A 19,308-nucleotide genomic window follows, 5' to 3' on the forward strand; every position below is an offset into this window, starting at 1 on the left:
AGTTAGAAATTAAATTTAAAAAAATAAGAAATTAGAAAATAAAGACCAATCATCCACCCCACCCAAAATTAGTTCCCGACCACCTCCACCTCCAAAACGATCCCCAACCATAAAAATCCAAACCAAAATGCATCCCATGGAAATATAAAGACAAATAAACCAAAATGTAACCCACAGATCTATGGTTCAAATAAAATGGATTTTCTGTAGGTCACCTCCAATATTAAGGATGTATGGTAAAATCATTGGAATGTTTCACAATCATAGATGCCGCTTCCTCTGTAATTTTTCAAGGGTTGTTGATTTTTTGTTGCTAGTAATGGGGTAAAATCAATGGAATGTTTCACAATCATAGATGTTGCTTCCTCTGTAATTTTTCAAGGGCTGTTGATTTTTCAAGGGCTTCCAGAAGACGATTGATTTTTATTTTCTAATTTCTTATTTTTTTTAAATTTAATTTCTAACTTATTTTAATGTAATAAATGAAAAGTAGCTATTTTACCCTTTCAAAAACATTAAAAGTATGGTTAAAGTCAAATTTTTTAGTCAACTAATAGCCATTTGAATGAAAATCCTTAAAAAGGACCTCTGTCGCAATGTTTCAAAAGATTTAGAATGACGATTACAATAAATTAAAAATTTGAAAAAAATATACTAATACTTTAAAGGTTTAGAACTTTCACTGCAATTTTCCGTTTAATCTACTATACAACTCCAATTCCACATAAATTCACGGGCGGACCGGGGGTCTTATAGGGTCACTTGACCCCTAGTTTTTGTAATTTTTTTTAAGTTTTAGGTCAAAGTTGCAAAAAATCAAAAGCCCTAAAATATAAATTGAAAACTGGAAGCAAGGGCACAACAGCAGCCAGCAGGCCTCCGTCTCCCACTCCCACTCCCACTCCCACTCCCGCACGCTGTATCTCTTTTCCACTCCCAGGGCAAGTCGGCAACTGACCAACGGTGGCAACTGGCAAGCCGCCTGTGCACTGCGACCGTGCGACGACTGCAGCTTTCCACGGTCTGTCGGTCCATCCCTGACGCCATGCAAGTTGCGACTGCGTGCGTCCGCCCTTAACTTCCGGCCGTCTCCAAACTCCAATCCATTCACAATCCACTCGACTGCCGTCTTCTTGAATCTTGAAGGTGTGTCACAACTCACATGTTCATCTGATTTTAGTTAATTTCTTCCAATTCCATTTTAGTGCTGTGTTACCCCTGATTTAGTGATTGACTGATTTCAATTCCATTTCTAATTTATATGCAACTCATTCCTTATTTATTTGGTTTCCCCTGAGTTAGTGATTTGCTATTAATTGTGTTTTCTAATTTTTGGTTTAGTTTTGTGTTTTTCGATTAAGGGATTTTTGATTTTAGGAATTTAGGGATTTCGATTTAGGGCTTTCTTATTTATATTCATATGTGAATTGATTTAGGAAGATTGGAACTTTGTTTGAATTTTGGTAGGTATGATTTAGAAGAAGAAACTGATTTGAGGATTTCTAATGTTGTTGATTTTTTGTTTGTATCAGTTATGGACAAATACTTTAAACGAAAATCTACGCATTCCTGTGACGATCAAAATATCATTGAAAGGAACGTTCGAGAGAAAAGGGATCAAAATAATGTTGATGTTGATATTGATGTTGATGTTGGAGATGTTGGGGATGTTGATGTTGCACAGCTTCCTTTGGATCCTGGATTAAGAGTTCCAATACAGAATTATGATGTTAACGTTCAAGACGTGATTCGAACAGCATATATGCAAAGGGGTCCTTGTCAGCCTCGCAGTCATGCATTTCCATCCACAAGAATGGGTAACAAAGATAGGCGGTTTTGTGTTTCGTGGTATAATGAGCATCCTACTTGGTTGGAATATAGTATAGCAAAAGATGCAGTGTTTTGCTTTTACTGCTATCTTTTCAGTTTGAGTGGTGGTTCATTTGTTAAAGAAGGATTTTCGAATTGGAAAAAGAAAGAATATATTAGAAAACACGTTGGGGCTTCAAGTAGTGCACACAATCAAGCTCGGGTGAAATATGAATTGTTCAAGAATCAAAAACAAAGTAGTCGAACCTGTCTGGTTAAGCAATCTCATCAAGCTCGAACTGATTTTCAAATTCGATTGAATGCATCAATTGATTGTGTTAGATTTCTTCTACGTCAAGGGATGGCATTTCGTGGATACGATGAATCCGAAGATTCAAACAATCAAGGAAATTTTCTTAAACTATTGCATTGGCTGTGTGATCATAATGCTGAGATTAAGGCCGTTGCTTTATTGAATGCGCCCGAGAATTTCAAATTAACATCACCAAGAGTGCAAAAAGATATTGTGAGTGCTATTGCTTCTGAATGTCTACATGTGATTATCAAAGATGTTCGTGACAGTTTCTTCTCAATTTTAGTTGATGAATCTCGAGACATTTCAATGAAGGAGCAAATGTCAGTTATCATTCGTTATGTGAAGAATGGGTGTGTATTGGAACATTTTATTGGTGTCATTCATGTTTTGAGTATCACGGCCGCCTCACTTAAGGTTGCAATTGATCAATTATTCTCAACGCACAACTTAAGCATATCTAATTTGAGAGGTCAGGGATATAATGGAGCTAGTAACATGCGAGGTGAATATAATGGCCTCAAAGCACTTATTTTGAAAGAAAACCCAAGTGCTTACTACATTCATTGCTTTGCTCATCAACTTCAACTAGCTCTTGTAGTTGTGGCACAGAAACATCCAAATATTGAAACTTTCTTCACTATAGTACACAAATTGGTGAATATTGTTGGGGGATCAGCTAAACGGAATGACCTTATTCAAGAGAACCAAAGATTGAAAATTCTTGAATCACTTAGTATTAGTGAAATATCAAGCAGATGGGGTCTCAATCAAGAAATTACACTTCAGCGTCCTGGTGATACACGTTGGGGCTCTCACTATAGTTGTTTAATTAACTTAATTGTCATGTTTCCAACTATAGTCGACGTTATTGAGATGATTGCTACCGACACTACAAGTACCGGAACAAGAGGTGATGCATGTATTTCGTTGGAGTTGATGTTAAGATTTGAATTTGCATTTAATCTACATCTCATGAAAATAATTTTAGGGATTTCAAACGAATTGTCAAGAGTATTGCAAAGAAAAGATCAAGATATTGTTAATGCTATGAGATTGGTGCAAATATGTAAAGCCCAGCTTCAAGCTATGAGGGATGATGGATGGGATTCCTTTTTTGAATTGGTTTGTTCGTTCTGTGAAACTCACTCGATCAATGTTCCCAATATGAATGATATGTTCATAACTTTAGGTCGTTCACAGCGTGAGACAGTGACAAATTTGCATCATTTTCGTGTGGAAATGTTTTATGCCGTCATCGATATGCAACTTCAAGAGTTGAATGATCGTTTTTCTGAGATAAACAATGACTTGCTCCTTTGTGTTGCGTGCTTGTCTCCAAATGATTCATTTACTGCCTTTGACAAGACCAAAGTGTTGCGACTATGTCAGTATTATCCAGTAGATTTTGATGCAGTAGATATCTTAAAACTTGAAGATCAACTAGATACATATATTCTTGATATGCGCACTTTCGGAGAGTTTGAAGGATTACAAGGCATTAGTGATCTTGCACAGAAGTTGGTTGCAAAAAATAAACATAAGGTATATCCATTAGTCTACAAGCTTGTGACATTAGCTTTAGTTCTTCCGGTGGCTACTGCTACAGTTGAGAGAGCATTTTCTGCAATGACTTACGTCAAAAATCGTCTATGCAATCAAATCGGAGATCAGTGGTTGAATGATAGTTTGATTGCATATATTGAGAAAAATGTTTTTGACAAGATTGAAAATGATGTAATTATGGAACGTTATCAAAGTATGAGAACACGTAAAGAACAATTGTAATAAGATATCTTTTACTTTAATTTTTTGTCACTTTTTTTTAAAGTTTGATTGTGAACCTAATCCAAAATGTCTACGTCCGTCCCTGCATAAATTCCTATCCAAATTACACCGCCAGCACAAACCATATAGCACAAGCTTTACAGGGAACTCGATAATGCTCTCTCTAATATTTGCAGCAAGAAACTCCTTGTCGTCGGTGCCATTGGCTACCAACGCAGTGGAAGCTGAGGCTCAGAAGTCTTCCATGACTCCAGCCAAATTGCTTCAGTTTTGTGTTGGCCAAGGTTTTGATTTGCACCAGCTTGAGTCGGGTTATCGGCTCATCATTGGTGTTATCAATATTCCTCATGATCGAGGTTGTGAAGCTCACTCCGATGGTAATCTATAACATCTATACATGCTTATGTGCGTGTTTATAAAAAATAATTCATTTTGGTATTTGCATTTTTATTGTTTGACTTTAATTTCATATTTTTTGATAAATTCAATTATGATGAATCTCAGTCCCAAATTTAGAGCAATGTTACAAACTACACACACGCTGTGTGCATTGTTATGTTGACTTTCTGCAACAAATTCCTCATCCCATTTGACTTTTATGTTTTGAAACTGAAACTGCACCGTTGTTGGATTGGTTCGTGATGCTGTTGTTCTTTAAAAAGATGTGAGAACTTAGTTTTCTGCAGTTGATCAGAATGCATAAAGTCACTGGTTTATGTATTACTGCTACCATTGATGAAAATTGTAGATGTGATGTCTCAAGTCCTTGATGATAAATCATAGAAGAATCCAACCTATATGTAAGGAAGCTTGTTAAAGATTCATTAGAAAAAAATAAACGTGTTGCTTCAGTGAAAGTTTAAGCTTTTAGATTAGGTGATTCTACTAACTTTGTAAAGTTGTCCATGCATGGTAAAGGAAAATGACATCAATGTTCCTCTTAAAAGGAGTAGGCATTCAGTAGAGAAAATTCTAGATTCGTCTGTGTTTGGGATTAGAGTAAGCACTAGAAGAAATTCGCTGTTGTTATTTCTCAATCTTAGCCTCTTTAGGTATAATTCTGTTATAGCCTGAATCTTGCAGTTTTTACCACCTTCCTTTTGATTTAGTGCTGAGAGAGGTTAAAGCTTGAGCTCACGTTGATGTAGGTGAATTAGCAGCTAACCACAATAAATCTTGAGTGTTCTTGCTGTTGTGATTGAATTTCTTTTGGTTGAATTGGGAAGATAACAGAGTCAGTCTAAGATAATGCACTTAACATACATATTATATTTAACATACATATTACATTTTCCCTCTTCCCAAGTCCCATATGAAAATGTGTCTTGTTTGGTCGAGTGATTTGTATAATGCTAGTTTACTTCTCAAAAGCATAGGCTTTCTATAATATTTTCTACGAATAGTGGAAATATTATGGAATATAACTTCAAAAAAGTAGCATACGGTTTGGACACTGTAATATTACAAAAATTGATAGAACATATTATTCCTGTTGCTTTTCTTGAGAGGTACAGTTTACTCTCATGTTTTCATAATGCATGTTAACCCTTATCAGGAATTTGAAAATGTGGAGATTGCATAGAACAAACACAACTGTGATTAAACAAAAATTTTTATCACTTGTAATAAGAGTCGATAAACAGCAAAGTCATGTGCAATTTTTCGAAAATGATTGTCAAAAAATTATTATTGAGGTTGATATAATTCTTGTTTTTCTAGGTGATGTATTGGTACATTGTGTAGTTGATGCTGTATTGGGGGCATTGGGACTTCCAGATATGCGGGAAATCTTTCCAGACAATGATTCTAAATGGAAAGGCGCGGCATCTTCCGTATTCATCAAAAGGAGCTTACAGCTTCTTTACTTTTTCTTTCTTATTTCTTAATTATAGTATATGGTGTCTTTTACACTGTTTACAATATTTATATTTAGATAATTTTTTTACTAGATTGCTTTGTTGTGCTAAGTATTCACCTTTTCTTAGCAAATTTGTTAGTATATTGTGTTTCAAGACTTTGACACCTTAATCTATATGTGAATTGGAGGTCTTGTGGATTTCTTTATTTGTCATTCACAAATTTTTTGCCTCGTTGATGCATAGTTTGCTGACTGAAACTATCTGCTTCTTAGATGTAGTACCAGGGGATAGATCTTGTTAATACTCATTGCAGTCACACGAGGTTGGATGGATCAAGACTATTAAGAAATCTGTTGAAGAATTCGTTGGAAATTACCAATGCAGTTTGTTTATAAGAACCCTTGTGACAAATGGGGTGCAAGCAAGTATGCAGTTGCAAAACCTTCACACACGCCCCTTGTCAAGCTCTTAGCTACTTTTATTATCAACTAATTGCTATTTTCTGATTTCATTTTTTTTTTTTTTTTAACGGTTTACATGTAAGAGCATTGAGATTATATTGACCACTTGATTTTTGTATATATTCCCCTTTACAATCTAAATTATTCTTGCGACATGGTTCATATTAGGTCCGGTTAATGCACGAGTCAGGTTATGAGCTTGGAAACTTAGATGCCACTTTGATTCTGCAAAGAACTAAAGTAAGCCCGCACAAGGAGGCGATCTGGGCTAATTCGTGCGAGTTACTTGGTGCAGACCCTTAAGTTGTAAACCTGAAAGCGAAAACTCACGAGAAAGTTGACAGTCTTGGGGACAATGGGAGTGTTGCAGCACATACGGTGGTTCTCCTTACGAGGAAGTATTAGGCAGGTTTGAAGTCACAATGTTAGGATTGTATGTGTTACTGCTAGTGGATATTCAATTGCGTAGTTCTTACAGTTGACCTAAAAGATGCAATTGATAGTCCAAATGTACGAGAAATTGTACTGATAATGAATCACAATATAATTAAGACTGTGTGCATAGATTTTACCGGTTGTGTCACATACACAATGATTTTACATAACAGTTTACATACATGTGATGTGGAAAGATATGATTGGATTAGAATTTCTTCAACTAGAAAAAAAAATTCTCCACTTTCTTTTTGATACCTCATTTGTATGTAAATTATTATCGAACTATTTGTACAAGTAACATTATTTCTTATTCACTTCTCTCGCTAGTAGTTCAACTACCCTCAAACCTTCTGCTGCTTAGAGAAATTCTGCCTTTAGTTAAAAGCTGCGGGGGCTGGAGTGGGAAACTTAACTAGCTCGAATGCCTATGTAACACCCAAATTTTCATAGACTCTAGAGTGTTACAAAGGATTTACCCTCTTTTTTTTTATTGTATTAAAGGCATGAAAATGAAATAAAATTCTTTATAAAAAAATATCTAGAACATTCATAAATTAAAATTAAAATTAAAATTTGAAAATTGTATCTTTGAAAATAAATATAATCAACTAACTATTAAATAGACATGTCTTTGAACATTAATTAAAAATTAATTAATAATCAATGAAAAGATTTAAAACTTAAGCTGCGTTTGATTGGAGGTGGAATTCCATGGAAAATGGAATTGGAATTTTACATTCCAATTTAATCTTATTTGATAGCATTTTTTTAGCCAAGAATTGAATTTCCATTTTGAGTTCACATAAGCTAAATTCCACCAATTCAAGGAATTGGAATTCTCACCAAAATGGTGAGAATTAGAATTCCCGATGATTGTAGCATTTATTTTTTTATTTTTGCAATGGAAACAAATTCTAAACCTTGTTTGGTCCCCATTAATTTTCATTACATTATATTTCATTTTTCTCTCTTATTTTCAACTACACAATCTTCCATAAAATAATATTATACGTAAATAGAAAATTTTTCTTTCTTTTTCAACCACTTATTTTTCAAAAAAATACTATTCCACTCATTAATGTTTCCATAAAGTGGGGGTCAAACAGGAGCTAAAAATTATTGTAAAAAAATATTTTCCTTTAATTAACAATTTTCATATAAAAACAAAGTCAAACGAACACCGAAAGATAGATGATTTTCTTAAAAAAATTTTTGGGCAATGGAAACAAATTTCATCCCCAATACCAATAAATTCTATCCTTTTAATTGACAATTTTCATGTAAAATAACGCGAAACGAATACCAAAAAATATTTTCATTTCAACATTTTTCACGTAGAAAATTATACCAATTAAATACAATAGTTTACAATTCACGGGAAAACAATTTCATGGCAATTCAATTCATTGGAATTCATTTTCTAGACAATTCAATTCCATCTCTGCAATCAAATGGATCCTTAATGTTTTTTGTTTTCGAATCCTATTGGCAGTCCACATCGTCTTACCACAATTCCAATAAACCTGAACTAACCTGAAAAATTACTGTAAGAGTGAGCATTTAAAAATACTTAATAAGATATGTGTAGTTTAAATAGAAAAATATATAACAATAAAATAAGTAATTCATACCACATATGTTTTGAGGTATATTGATGACCAAGTGAAACACCCATCAGTAGTATTTTGAATTCTCGAAAGATTTTACATTTCATTATAAAGAACTCAATAGAGCTTCATTTCATTAGGTCGAACCAGAAAGTCCACTGACAATTCATGTATATTTAATTAATTATAAAAATATACGAAAATAAATCGCTTGCACAAAAATATGTTACCCCATTATTGAAAGGTCGTAAAAAGAAAATAAAATCTTGCACATGAAAATTCTCCTATTATTTATCTATACTTTTCCTTTCTTTCTCTATCTCTCTACCATGACTCTCTTTATTCGCTGTGGTAAAATAATGAGAATTCCTATAATATTTATAGTGAAAATTCTCAATTGAATTTGTATTCAACTAGAATTGGAAAACTGTGTAATACAAAAAATTTGAATAAGAATTTATTTCAAATAATAGAATTATGATTACTATTAAAATTTATCAAAACCAATTTAAGATTACTATTAAACTTTATCCAAATCACCAAAAGATTACCACTATCAAAATCAACATTTCTCATCTCACAGGAGGATACCATAAATTAAATCATAAACTAAGTTTAATTAATTACCAATTAAAGATGACTTTTTTTTTTTTTTTTGTAAATTTTATATCCTAACTTATTTGAATTAATTTTTCTCGAGTTCATAATGCGTTATTTAATACGAACTATAAAACAAGTCCAATATTGATATGCTAAATCTCGCTCTATCAAAATTTAATTACTTGTCCCAAATAAAATTAAAATTAATACTATTTCGCTTTACCCCCTCAACTTTCAAAATATAGTATATAAAACATAAATTTTAGAGCTGTACTACCTGTACAGGCCCATTTGCACTGAGATTGTCACATGGGAGTGGATCCCACAATGCAAATGGGCCTGTGCAGGAAGCATTTTTCTAAATTTTATTCTATAAAATTTTCGGGGGGCGTTAGAGTCTTATGCTGACTATTCATGCCTGAAATGAATTCATGAACAGGTAAGGATTTGACGTGAAGATGTTGTTTCCTTTTTTTTCTTGGGGGAGCGGAGTTATCTTGCTCAATTCAACTCTTATGTTGAATGGAAACCGTCCAAATAAATATTTTTCCATGAAATTTCAAGGTTGAAGATTTAAATGTACAAAGAAAAAGGTCGAGCATTCAATTTGCAATTGATCCCATACTTTGGAAGACTATAACTGCAATTTTTTGTTGTTGTATGCATGCAAGTACAAGAGTTAAATTCCAAATAAATTTGGACATCACATCTCACACAAAAAGATTTCATCATGATAAAGAACAGCTAACTGGAATAGTCAAACAAAAATGTTCATCCTATGCAAAATCTTATAACTATAGCTGGAAGGTTCCCAACTCTTGGCCATGACGCGTAAGCTTAACTTTTCTTTCGCCAACCCACTCGAGCCTATAGGACAAATCAAGATTATGAATCAAGAGCATCAATCTGTCCATTTCACTCGAATCCTGGCCATTCCCCTGCAACATAATAAAGTGATGAATATGTACATTTGGTATTCAGGATGGAAAAAACTTTTCCTTGCCATGCCATGCCATGCCAATGAAGGAATTACTAAACGAAAAAAATAACAGAACGTAAAATTGAACTAGGCTAATGAGAAAACTTGATAAAGAGATTTTTAGCTAAGCTTCAAAATAGTGAAAGTTATTTTTAAGTAACCTTTTGTTTCCAAACATGTATGTGTACATTACTTTCTCTTACCTTTTATTAACTTACATTGAGAGTACCTCTTATTTCACTCTCAAAATAAAAACATATTTCCTACTTCGACCAAAATAAAATCAATTTATCTTTTAAAAATACTTATTTACCTATAAGTAAACTTTTTAAGCTTCCCCAAATGTATTAAAATATCAATGCCAATTATAAAAAGAAGTCAGGAAACGATGAGAGGCATTACATATATAGCCTTGACAGTGTACTGTTAGCCATTAAGAAGACATCTAGTTCAGAAAATAACCTACCGGATGAGGAGTTCTTAAATTAGTGGAAATCACTTATAAAAACTAAATATTTACATATGGTAATGTGAATCCTAGAACTTGACAAAATTGAAACAATCTATCAAATGCTCATGCATCACTAATTGCATTATAGATCAAAATATATTCTGTATTTCCTTCGTCATGCTCATTCATTTATATATTTGTTTTGGTTTAATTTCTCCTCTATTGTAGTCGTCCATCAGAAAAAATATTTTCCTAACCTACATGATGCATGAATACGCATGGATCGAAACATATAAAATGAAGCCAGAACCATATAAAATATTACCGGTGAATTGGCTTGCCTATCATTATCCAATGCACTCGCCATTATGCTGGATCTAGTAGAATTAGGTGAAAATCCCTCCCATGGGGGAACAAAGATCAGTTTCGTGCACTGTACAGGCACGGGATTTCGGCTAAGTTTCTCCCACCAAACAGATCCCAATGACCACCATCTGATCATCAAACCATTCTCAGAAAATGCAACTAGCCCCTGCAAGAGAACTGATCCTTAAAGAATTTCTAATGATCAACTTTAAATCCTTATAGAGCTTATCAACTTCAAGCATGTCTTTTTCTGGAAAGTAAGAATAGACTTATTTTTAGAATAGCAAGACTTTAAACTAAAAGTACCCCTCCCTATGCGTAAAAACTTGTAAGAAAGCCCAACTGTGTTTTGACAAAAAAATATTTTCTTTAGGCTTAACCAAAAGTGCTTGAGTCATTTCAGAAGTTTCATACAAGTACTGCAGAAGGTGTCACAAGTGAGCATTATAATGCGAAGAAATAAAATTAAAAATCCTATAAAAGGTCTACTAGGCACAAAAGCTTGTAAGCCCTAAGAACAATCTAACAAGGTCAATGCGAATTACCCTAAAGGATAATCGAAAATGAGTAAACAAAGATCTCTGAAGAGGAAAAGCATCAGCTTGGCGATATCGAAGGCAGAGACACAAATCTCTACAAGCAATCGAAGCAGAAAATGTTTGAATTAGGAAGAATCAATTGAATTAGTTTACTGATTGATACACACTTTTACTGGCCAATAGAATAAAGTAGGAATATGAAGTTTAATTTCAGATTCATTTTCGAACATACAAAATATTAAATGCCCTTCTATTAGAACGTTTAAAAAAGAAAAGAACACAAAAAATAATATAAAGCTGGTGTGAGGGAATGTGTAGGAAAAGTATTTGAGCAATTAAGGAAAAAAATGATTTCAGACGCGAAGTAAGAACTAAAATAAACTACTGACCTATGTCTGTGTACAAAATATGCATGCATGGAGGCACCATCGTTTATCAATCATATGGGTGTAAAACTAATGCTGACTTAAGATGATGTATGCAAATATCATATCCTTACAACAATACTAAACATTAAATACTAGAATCACCTTGCAACATATGGTGCAATATGTGAGACATGCTTTGCTTGAATTGCAATCTACTTATAGGCAAATTCAAATCCGTAGGGACTTACTGTAAAACAAATCTGTCGAACTTATAAAAGATAGAATGCTAGAACTTCCTAGACAGCATGTAACAAAGATAAATTACGAGCTTGTTTTATAGCAATAGTAATTAATCGTTGTTTTTTCAAGGTCATTTTTGAATTGAAAATAAGTTCGACTCTTGAAGAATGTGTTGGTTGCTTAAGTGTTGTGCACCGCATCAAATCTATTTAGTAGGGTGTTTTAATTGGAGTATCACAGTCGAACAAGTCCTGGTTGGAGCCAAGACAGGTATGCATGTCTCAAACAATTAGAGACAAACGAGCAAACGAAAAAAGAGTTCATAGTATATCGATCAGTGGTACCTCTCCATCCGGTGAAAAGCTTAGAGCTGTTATTGCAGTTGTTACAGCCATTTCCAAGGCCCCTCCAAGCAAACTTGGAAGTCCCGGAGGTCCACTTGCATCCAAGATCTTTATCTTGCTCATGCTACATGAAAGTTGCAAGTGACAAGAAGTTCAAATTGAGAAACTGGGTGAAAATCACATCTCCATGTCTACAAAAAAACATTTTGTGACATACATCCTTGCTAACATATACCTCATCATGGTCAGGCCTTTGAAGACCATTAAACAAAATAACAGTCACATACTACAGAAATAAGCACACAAAATGCTATATAGAGCTCAAGAAGGTATGAGTCAGCATCTTAGGCATAAAGAAGAAAGGGGAATCCAGAGAAGTTTTTTTATTTTGATCTCGGGCCTATATACAACACACACACACACACAAATAGGTTATTGTACGACAATCATTGCAATTGGTCATACCATCACCCTTATGTTTATGAAGGGTAGTAGCATGTCCATATTAGCCAAATTTCATGCATATTGGAAGGGTAGAATGTAACGATATATGTGCAAATTGGCAAACCCTATATCTCCAGTCCATAATTCTACTCCAGACATTATGAATCCATAATAATGCCATATATGTATATGTGTGTGTATATATATATATATATACACACACATATATATACATACGTATGTACGTACGTATACGTGTATACGTACGTATATATATATATATATATATACCTATATATATATATATATGTATGTATGTATGTATGTATGTATGTAGTTATGTATACATATATGTGTGTGTGTGTGCGCGCGCGCGCGCGCGTATTACCTTTGCATTTCATACACCCGAATACTCGAATTATTGATATCTCCAATTGCATCCCCAACAGCCAACCGGGTTGAATTATCATTTAGGGCTACCATAGGGAACATACGCACAACTTCCTTCAATGCAGCCATGGAAGTCAGAATGCAAGTTTTGCGCATGACTAGATTTCCAGGATCCATAGTCTGCAAAATGAAAGTGACCACCTGCAAACCTGTCTAGGTGTTAGAAATATAAAAAATTGATATTACTTCAATTTAAGCAGACTAAAGTATTGTAATAAAAATGCATCAATAGTATTGAACATCCTTTTTACAAGGTGAGATACCAGAGATCTGGGACTGCTGAACCAGATAAACAATAAGAGAAATTTGTGAGAGAACGATAATAAATATAATCATGTGAGTGATCAAATATTTGTTTCTACAAACCTTATCAAGGTATGGAGCTAAGCTTCTAGGCGAACCACGGACGACCCTTATCAAAGTCATGAGAGAAACCACGTGAACAGGTGAATCAGATGCAGTCGACCAGATTTGGCTTTCTATCACATGAAGAAATCCAGGTATGTCAGCCATTGCTAAACTAGGAAGAAGAATCCCAACCAAAGTTTCCCTAATGTTAAGAGATGCAGCTGAGTTTTGTGCTGATGCACCACTAACACACTCTACTTGAAAGAATATATCCCCAATAAGGCGAGGTATTTCAGAAGCGATACATGCTTTCCATGTACTCTCCATGCCTTCAGCCAGAATCTCTGCTGCAGTGCAACTATAACTTTCATTCGTGGCCATGACCAATTTCATCAACGGATGAACAACCACAATGGCAAGCCTTTGTTTCACAAGGCTAGAGTACCAGACAGCCAATGCAGCAGCAACAATTATTTGGGAAGCCCTTGCATCTTGACATGTTCCCCTTACGCAAGAAATCCAGTCTAGCATTTCATATGATTCTATCCATAAAGTTATTTCATAATCTTCTGCCTGAAACTCCCCTTGAGTTTCTATTTTCCCATCAGATATCAAAGATACAGTGGTTGGATCTTTATGTTCACTCTCTGCTATTCCAATGGGACAACTGACAAAGTTTGTGTGCTCAGTGATTTTTGGACAGCATAGTGGAAGTGGAATCGCCCGGGAAGCAGCACAGTAAAAGAGAGAGCGTGCAGCCATTTTCACATGTTCGAACTCATCTTGCCAAAAGCTTACCAGAAGCTATTGAAAAAGGAAGGGGGGGGGGTGACCATCCAATCAAAAAATATTAATCAGCAGGTATGAATTATTCTTTCCGTATCAAATCACAGATTCTCTATCAATGATATCACCCATCAGGTGTAAATTCCAACATGATGCAATGTACACAGAGTAGACAACCCACAGCTGAATGATCTAAAAAACTATAATGAATACATAAGCTAGACAGCCCAATGCTGGATGATGTAAGAAACTGTCTAAAGAGTGAATTTTGCTGGAGAAGATTTTACATATTGCATTGTTTGGATTCAAAGCATTTTATACAGTACACATTACACAACAAGCTTTTATTGTTTTTTCCCCCCCTCTTTTTGTGTTTCATTTATTGGAGTATGTTTGTGGGGCCCCCCAAAGAAAGAACAGCTTAGTGGAAACTTTATTGAGGAAACAGAATTAATACCTTGTTGAGTATTCCATTTGGCAAAATTTATAAACAGTCAAACTTAATTTTCAATCATATATTCCAATGGACACACAAATATTATCCACTTATCCACCCTCTAGTTTCTGTCTATTTATAAATTAAACCATTTATAAATTCTTCCCGAGCAGAGGCTAATACATATAACGATAGAGAAGAAAATATTTATTTACTGTAGATGTAGGCACCGTACATAGAAGGAAGATTTTTTCTTTTCTTTTATTTTCTCTAAGCATGACAACAATCAATGTTGGATTAAAGTAAATCTCAAGACATTTGAGTAATGCACTGACCACTCTTCCAGAATTTTATGATTTCACAGGAAAAGAATGGTTAAAACCAACTAAAGCCAATCATCAACAAGAATAACCAAAATCATATACATAATGTGTTACCTGAAGCAAAGGGGGCTTTATATCTGGGATCTTCTCTGCAAATTTCCTTGTATAAAATGCAGCTAATGCACTGCAGATAGGCATTACATAAATAGCCCCAGTTACCAGATGAAAATGGATGAGAGTTTGGAAGTAAAAGGTGCAAGAACCTTGCTTGTATTCCTGCGCCTCAAACGCATCTTCGAATCAAGCATATAAATAAACTCATTATGCAAGATCTTTTTAAGGTGTAAAACAATCCTTATGAATGTGGATGTGAACCCTAAGAAATTGTGTACAGACTCTATAGTGGCACCAGACAACTTTTGAGCAAAAGAATGAACTCAGCTACTCAATATATTCACCTGTGTAGCCAATTCCAAATTTACCTCAAACATAATAACAATGAAGGAAATAAGTTCACATTGAAATGTAACATCTCAAATACAATTTCAAAAAGTTCAAAACCTATCATACCTGCTGGCTGATGAACACGAGTGGGATAAGCTAATCAAGTGCTGGGCAAGGGATACCATCGTTAGTGATCTCATTGCGGAGTACACTGGTGATGATTTCCATAGCTGCAATAATAATATATCATGTCTAAGATGCAAATTGGAAAAATCAAGAACAACGCCAAACTCAATAAATTGATCGAAGTACCTCAAGAGTTGACGTTGAACCTGGAAATGTCAGTGTCAGAGATCCCCTGTCTCCGAGCAACCCAGAAGCTACAATAAAACAATCTGGTCTCTTTAGCTTCATTTCAGTAACTAACAAGTTGTCAAGCTCATGATCCACATTCCACAAGTGCAAAAATGACAAGCTAAATTGAAGTAGGCCTTCCTCAAGCAAGCGAACCCACTCATGATGTTCTATTGTAGGGGCCGAAGTCCCATCTAAAACAGAAATACTTTGCTGATTCACATGATAGGTGTTGTGCACCTCAGATCCCAGTTCCTTCAGAGGAACACTCTCTCTCATATGAGCATCATCTATGGGTGCATCAGTTCCAGCTTCTTTCACATGAGTTTTCTCTCTGATATTACTGCCACCTTTGAACAACTCAGGCTTTAAACAAAGAGACATCAAAGAAGTAAGATCAAAACACAAAGTGGCAATGCCAGGAAAAGGGCAAGAGCTTTTAATTAGGTGCTTGGCACGTTGGAAGACTGACAACGTAGGTTGAACTGATTTTGCAGCAGTTCCTTTTCTAGCATTAGATGCCGCTGAAGTACTGGGTTCAGTTCTGCTTGTAGTAACAGGGGAGATGTTTCGTGAAGAACTTGCATTTCCAAAATATTTTGAATAAGACTCTGAAAACTTTTCTTCCTCAGTTATTGGAAAATGTAAAGAGGAAGCTGAAGTATTTACATTCATCACAATGCCAGAAGGTTCATTTTTGTTGATAACCATACAGAAATGATCAAACATAGAATGAGCAGCAGCTCCGCGAAGCACTCGCTCCCGAGCACCTGTCTTTACATCCCAAATGTATAGCATGTCAAGTGCGTCCGACGTTTCTAAAGAGTTAGGGCAGAAACAGGCCACATATCCTCTTATGCCATCCCACATGACTTTTGCAGGATAGGAAGGGTGTCCAGGAAACATTCTCTCAACCCGCAAAGTCTCAAGTGAAGCAAGGGTAACAGATGAGTCATCTCCAACAGTGAGAAAGCAGTCACTCCATGGGTGTGCCGTTCGATGTGGGGGAAGAATTATTTGGCGTACTGGAGCTACATGCTGGTGCATTACCAAAATGGGATTACAAGTGTCAAGATCCCATATACGAACTGTGCAATCAATGCTTCCTGACAATAGAACATGATTCAAGCTGCATCCCCCAGATCTACTCATTATAGGGTGAGAAGCTAAACATAGAACTGCTCCTGTATGCCCTATGAGAGATTGTTTGGGTGCACATGCATCTGCTTCCTGGGATGGACTTTCATCATTTGAATCCAATCTCATAGAAAACATATTGAAACGTACCATTTCAATATCACCATTGAAGAACCCATACACGATGGCACATGGTACGAGGTAGGAATCAGATATGACCATTGAAGATGATACTGGCTGCCCTTCTTGTTGAGTACCATATCTCCAATTGCTTGTGCAAGCTCTATCTACATCGCTTGAAGAAAGAGAAGAACTTCGTAAGGTGGTCATATCATCATTCACACTTATTTCTCTTTGGCCAGCATTGATGTTTGGACCCTTAATTTCACATGAAGTGGAACTCATATCCCACACATCAAATAAACTGCCTTCACCAATCATTTCACACTCTCGACAGAGCTTCCCGTAACGTTGAGGCAATTGCCAGGCAGTAACATGAGGTTTCCAGAGTGAAGGTTCCTCACTGGAAAAGCAAATTGATTCAATGCGCAGCAGATACTTCTTGAAAGGAATAAATAAAATGGATAATCTCAAATCAGGAGGATACAATGCGGCAGGGATGGCAGCTAGACGCTCAAACACGAACATATTACATGAGTATGATATCCTGTATATAACAGCTGAACCTCTGTCATTCCATGCAGCAAATTCCTCCATAAAATCATAATTGGAATTCCAAGACTTAACTCTCATATTGGCTTCATCATCTCCGATAAACATACCACCTATTACATGCGACTTGTCTTCAAGACAAAGTTGGTCATCTGAAAAAGAAATCTTGCCAATAATAGTATCATCATCCATCAGCCTGAACGTGCAAAATGTTCTATATACAAGTGCTATCACCTGCCCACATTTTGCAAATGTCACTAGGAGTCCCTTTTCTTTTGACCCATTTACACAATTCATCAATTCCAAATGAGCAAAATCTTGTAGTGTGCCAGACTCGTTGTCCCCCTTCGATTCAAAGTTCTTCATTATAGGTAGATACTGTACCTTACCAAATGAATCAATCATCATCACTGACAATTTTTCCAACTCTCCAATGGGCACAATTATTGCCATAGACTTCAAAGGTCCAATAGACAAATTCCCATGAAAAACTGTCTGGACAATTGTAAGAGTGTACGAGTCGACGATTAGAACTGTATTCTTAGATGGTTTTCCCTGCTGTGATTCTTTGTCCTCCGAAGTCTCAGACTCTCCAACAGGATGGTCATAGTCACCAAAACAGCAGGCTATACATACAAATCTACTATCTTCAGGCAATGGTTGGAGCATGGACGGACTACCCACCCAAGGAGGCAGTTTTCTTCTACGTCTACAGTGTCCCATGGCTCTGCTCCAAACGCACAATACACCATCGGTGCATGCACTAATTAATGCACCATAGTCAACTGAGTTAGAGTTTGATAGCAAAGTACTCGGGTAATCTAACTTTCCAGTTCCCGCACTTGCAGCAGGAAAACAGATCGCTAGATCAGCTATGGAGGCAGCGTGACCGCACAATATAGCAATTGGTTTTATTTCCTGATCAGTAAGAGATAAATTAATCAAATGTCAGGCACTCCATGTGGGCAACAGACGAAATGCCACCTCCAGAAAACGAAATTGGACCGAAAAATATATAATTGCAAACTTCCACTCGTTAACTAATGTTGATACTATTAAACGCGCAATGTACAATGAATTAAGTATACATCATTCAATCCATGTGCAGAGGCCATATCGCGCAGATACCAACTTACATAACTAAAGGGCTGAATTAAGTGTACAGCATTCTATATATTTAAAATTTTATCAATTTTAATTTAGTTTACCTGTTTCTCGTGGGAGGAAATAAGGTTCCACCAGATGACGGAGCCATCGGATCCGCCGGTGTAGAGTGTCGGCGGCTGATCAAGTACGGTGGCGGCGGTGACTCTGTGAACCGGCGGCGAGGCAGACCATATGCAAGCCACCGATTTACACTTCATTACATATATGAAATTGGGAAGTAAGAATTCGATAAATTGGGACTTAGGGAGAAGGATCGAACCTGGAAGTTGAAAACGAATTTCGAGTTGTTTTTCTTGAACTAACGATTTTTATGATGTTATAACGCTTTTAGTTAAAATATTTTATGCTTAGACCCGTATGTGAGTGATTTTTCACCCAAAAATTGATTTTGTTATCGTTATTTCATTATTTCAACGGTAATTTTTTACTTCTTTTTTCACATCTGGTCCCTACTTTTTTACAAACGATCAAAAAATCAATTCTCAAAATCACTACCGAACAAGCCTTTAGTAATAAGCTAATTGCTGAAGTTTAAAAGCAGTGGACGCGTCCAATAAGGTGTCGCAAAAAAAAAAAAATTGTCAA

At 35.5% G+C, this 19,308-nt stretch overlaps 2 protein-coding genes across 3 annotated transcripts; one reads left to right on the forward strand and one right to left on the reverse strand.

Moving 5' to 3' along the window:
- The first annotated feature begins 838 nt into the window (after positions 1-838).
- On the forward strand, positions 839-6,876 carry LOC111368456 (zinc finger MYM-type protein 1-like). The gene is made up of 3 exons (XM_022989691.1): positions 839-1,146; positions 1,533-3,667; positions 6,042-6,876. Exons 2-3 carry the CDS (start codon positions 1,535-1,537, stop codon positions 6,045-6,047), a joined length of 2,139 nt encoding a protein of 712 aa, XP_022845459.1. The 5' UTR covers positions 839-1,146; positions 1,533-1,534; the 3' UTR covers positions 6,048-6,876.
- A 2,579-nt stretch (positions 6,877-9,455) lies between these two features.
- LOC111368457 lies at positions 9,456-19,015 on the reverse strand. Of its 2 annotated transcripts, XM_022989692.1 has the most exons (9): positions 18,765-19,011; positions 15,706-18,474; positions 15,520-15,623; positions 15,064-15,133; positions 13,423-14,208; positions 12,995-13,197; positions 12,163-12,286; positions 10,631-10,837; positions 9,456-9,813 (listed from the first exon to the last, which is right to left on the reverse strand). In XM_022989692.1, exons 1-9 carry the CDS (start codon positions 18,918-18,920, stop codon positions 9,670-9,672), a joined length of 4,563 nt encoding a protein of 1,520 aa, XP_022845460.1. In that variant the 5' UTR covers positions 18,921-19,011; the 3' UTR covers positions 9,456-9,669. The 2 variants fall into 2 exon arrangements, 1 of the variants encoding a protein (XP_022845460.1); XR_002697990.1 differs by lacking the exon at positions 9,456-9,813 and having other exon boundaries at positions 10,694-10,837; positions 12,995-13,205; positions 18,765-19,015.
- Positions 19,016-19,308: the final 293 nt, after the last annotated feature.

This window comes from Olea europaea, chromosome 19, assembly GCF_002742605.1.
Source record: "Olea europaea var. sylvestris chromosome 19, O_europaea_v1, whole genome shotgun sequence".
Taxonomy (NCBI): domain Eukaryota; kingdom Viridiplantae; phylum Streptophyta; class Magnoliopsida; order Lamiales; family Oleaceae; genus Olea; species Olea europaea.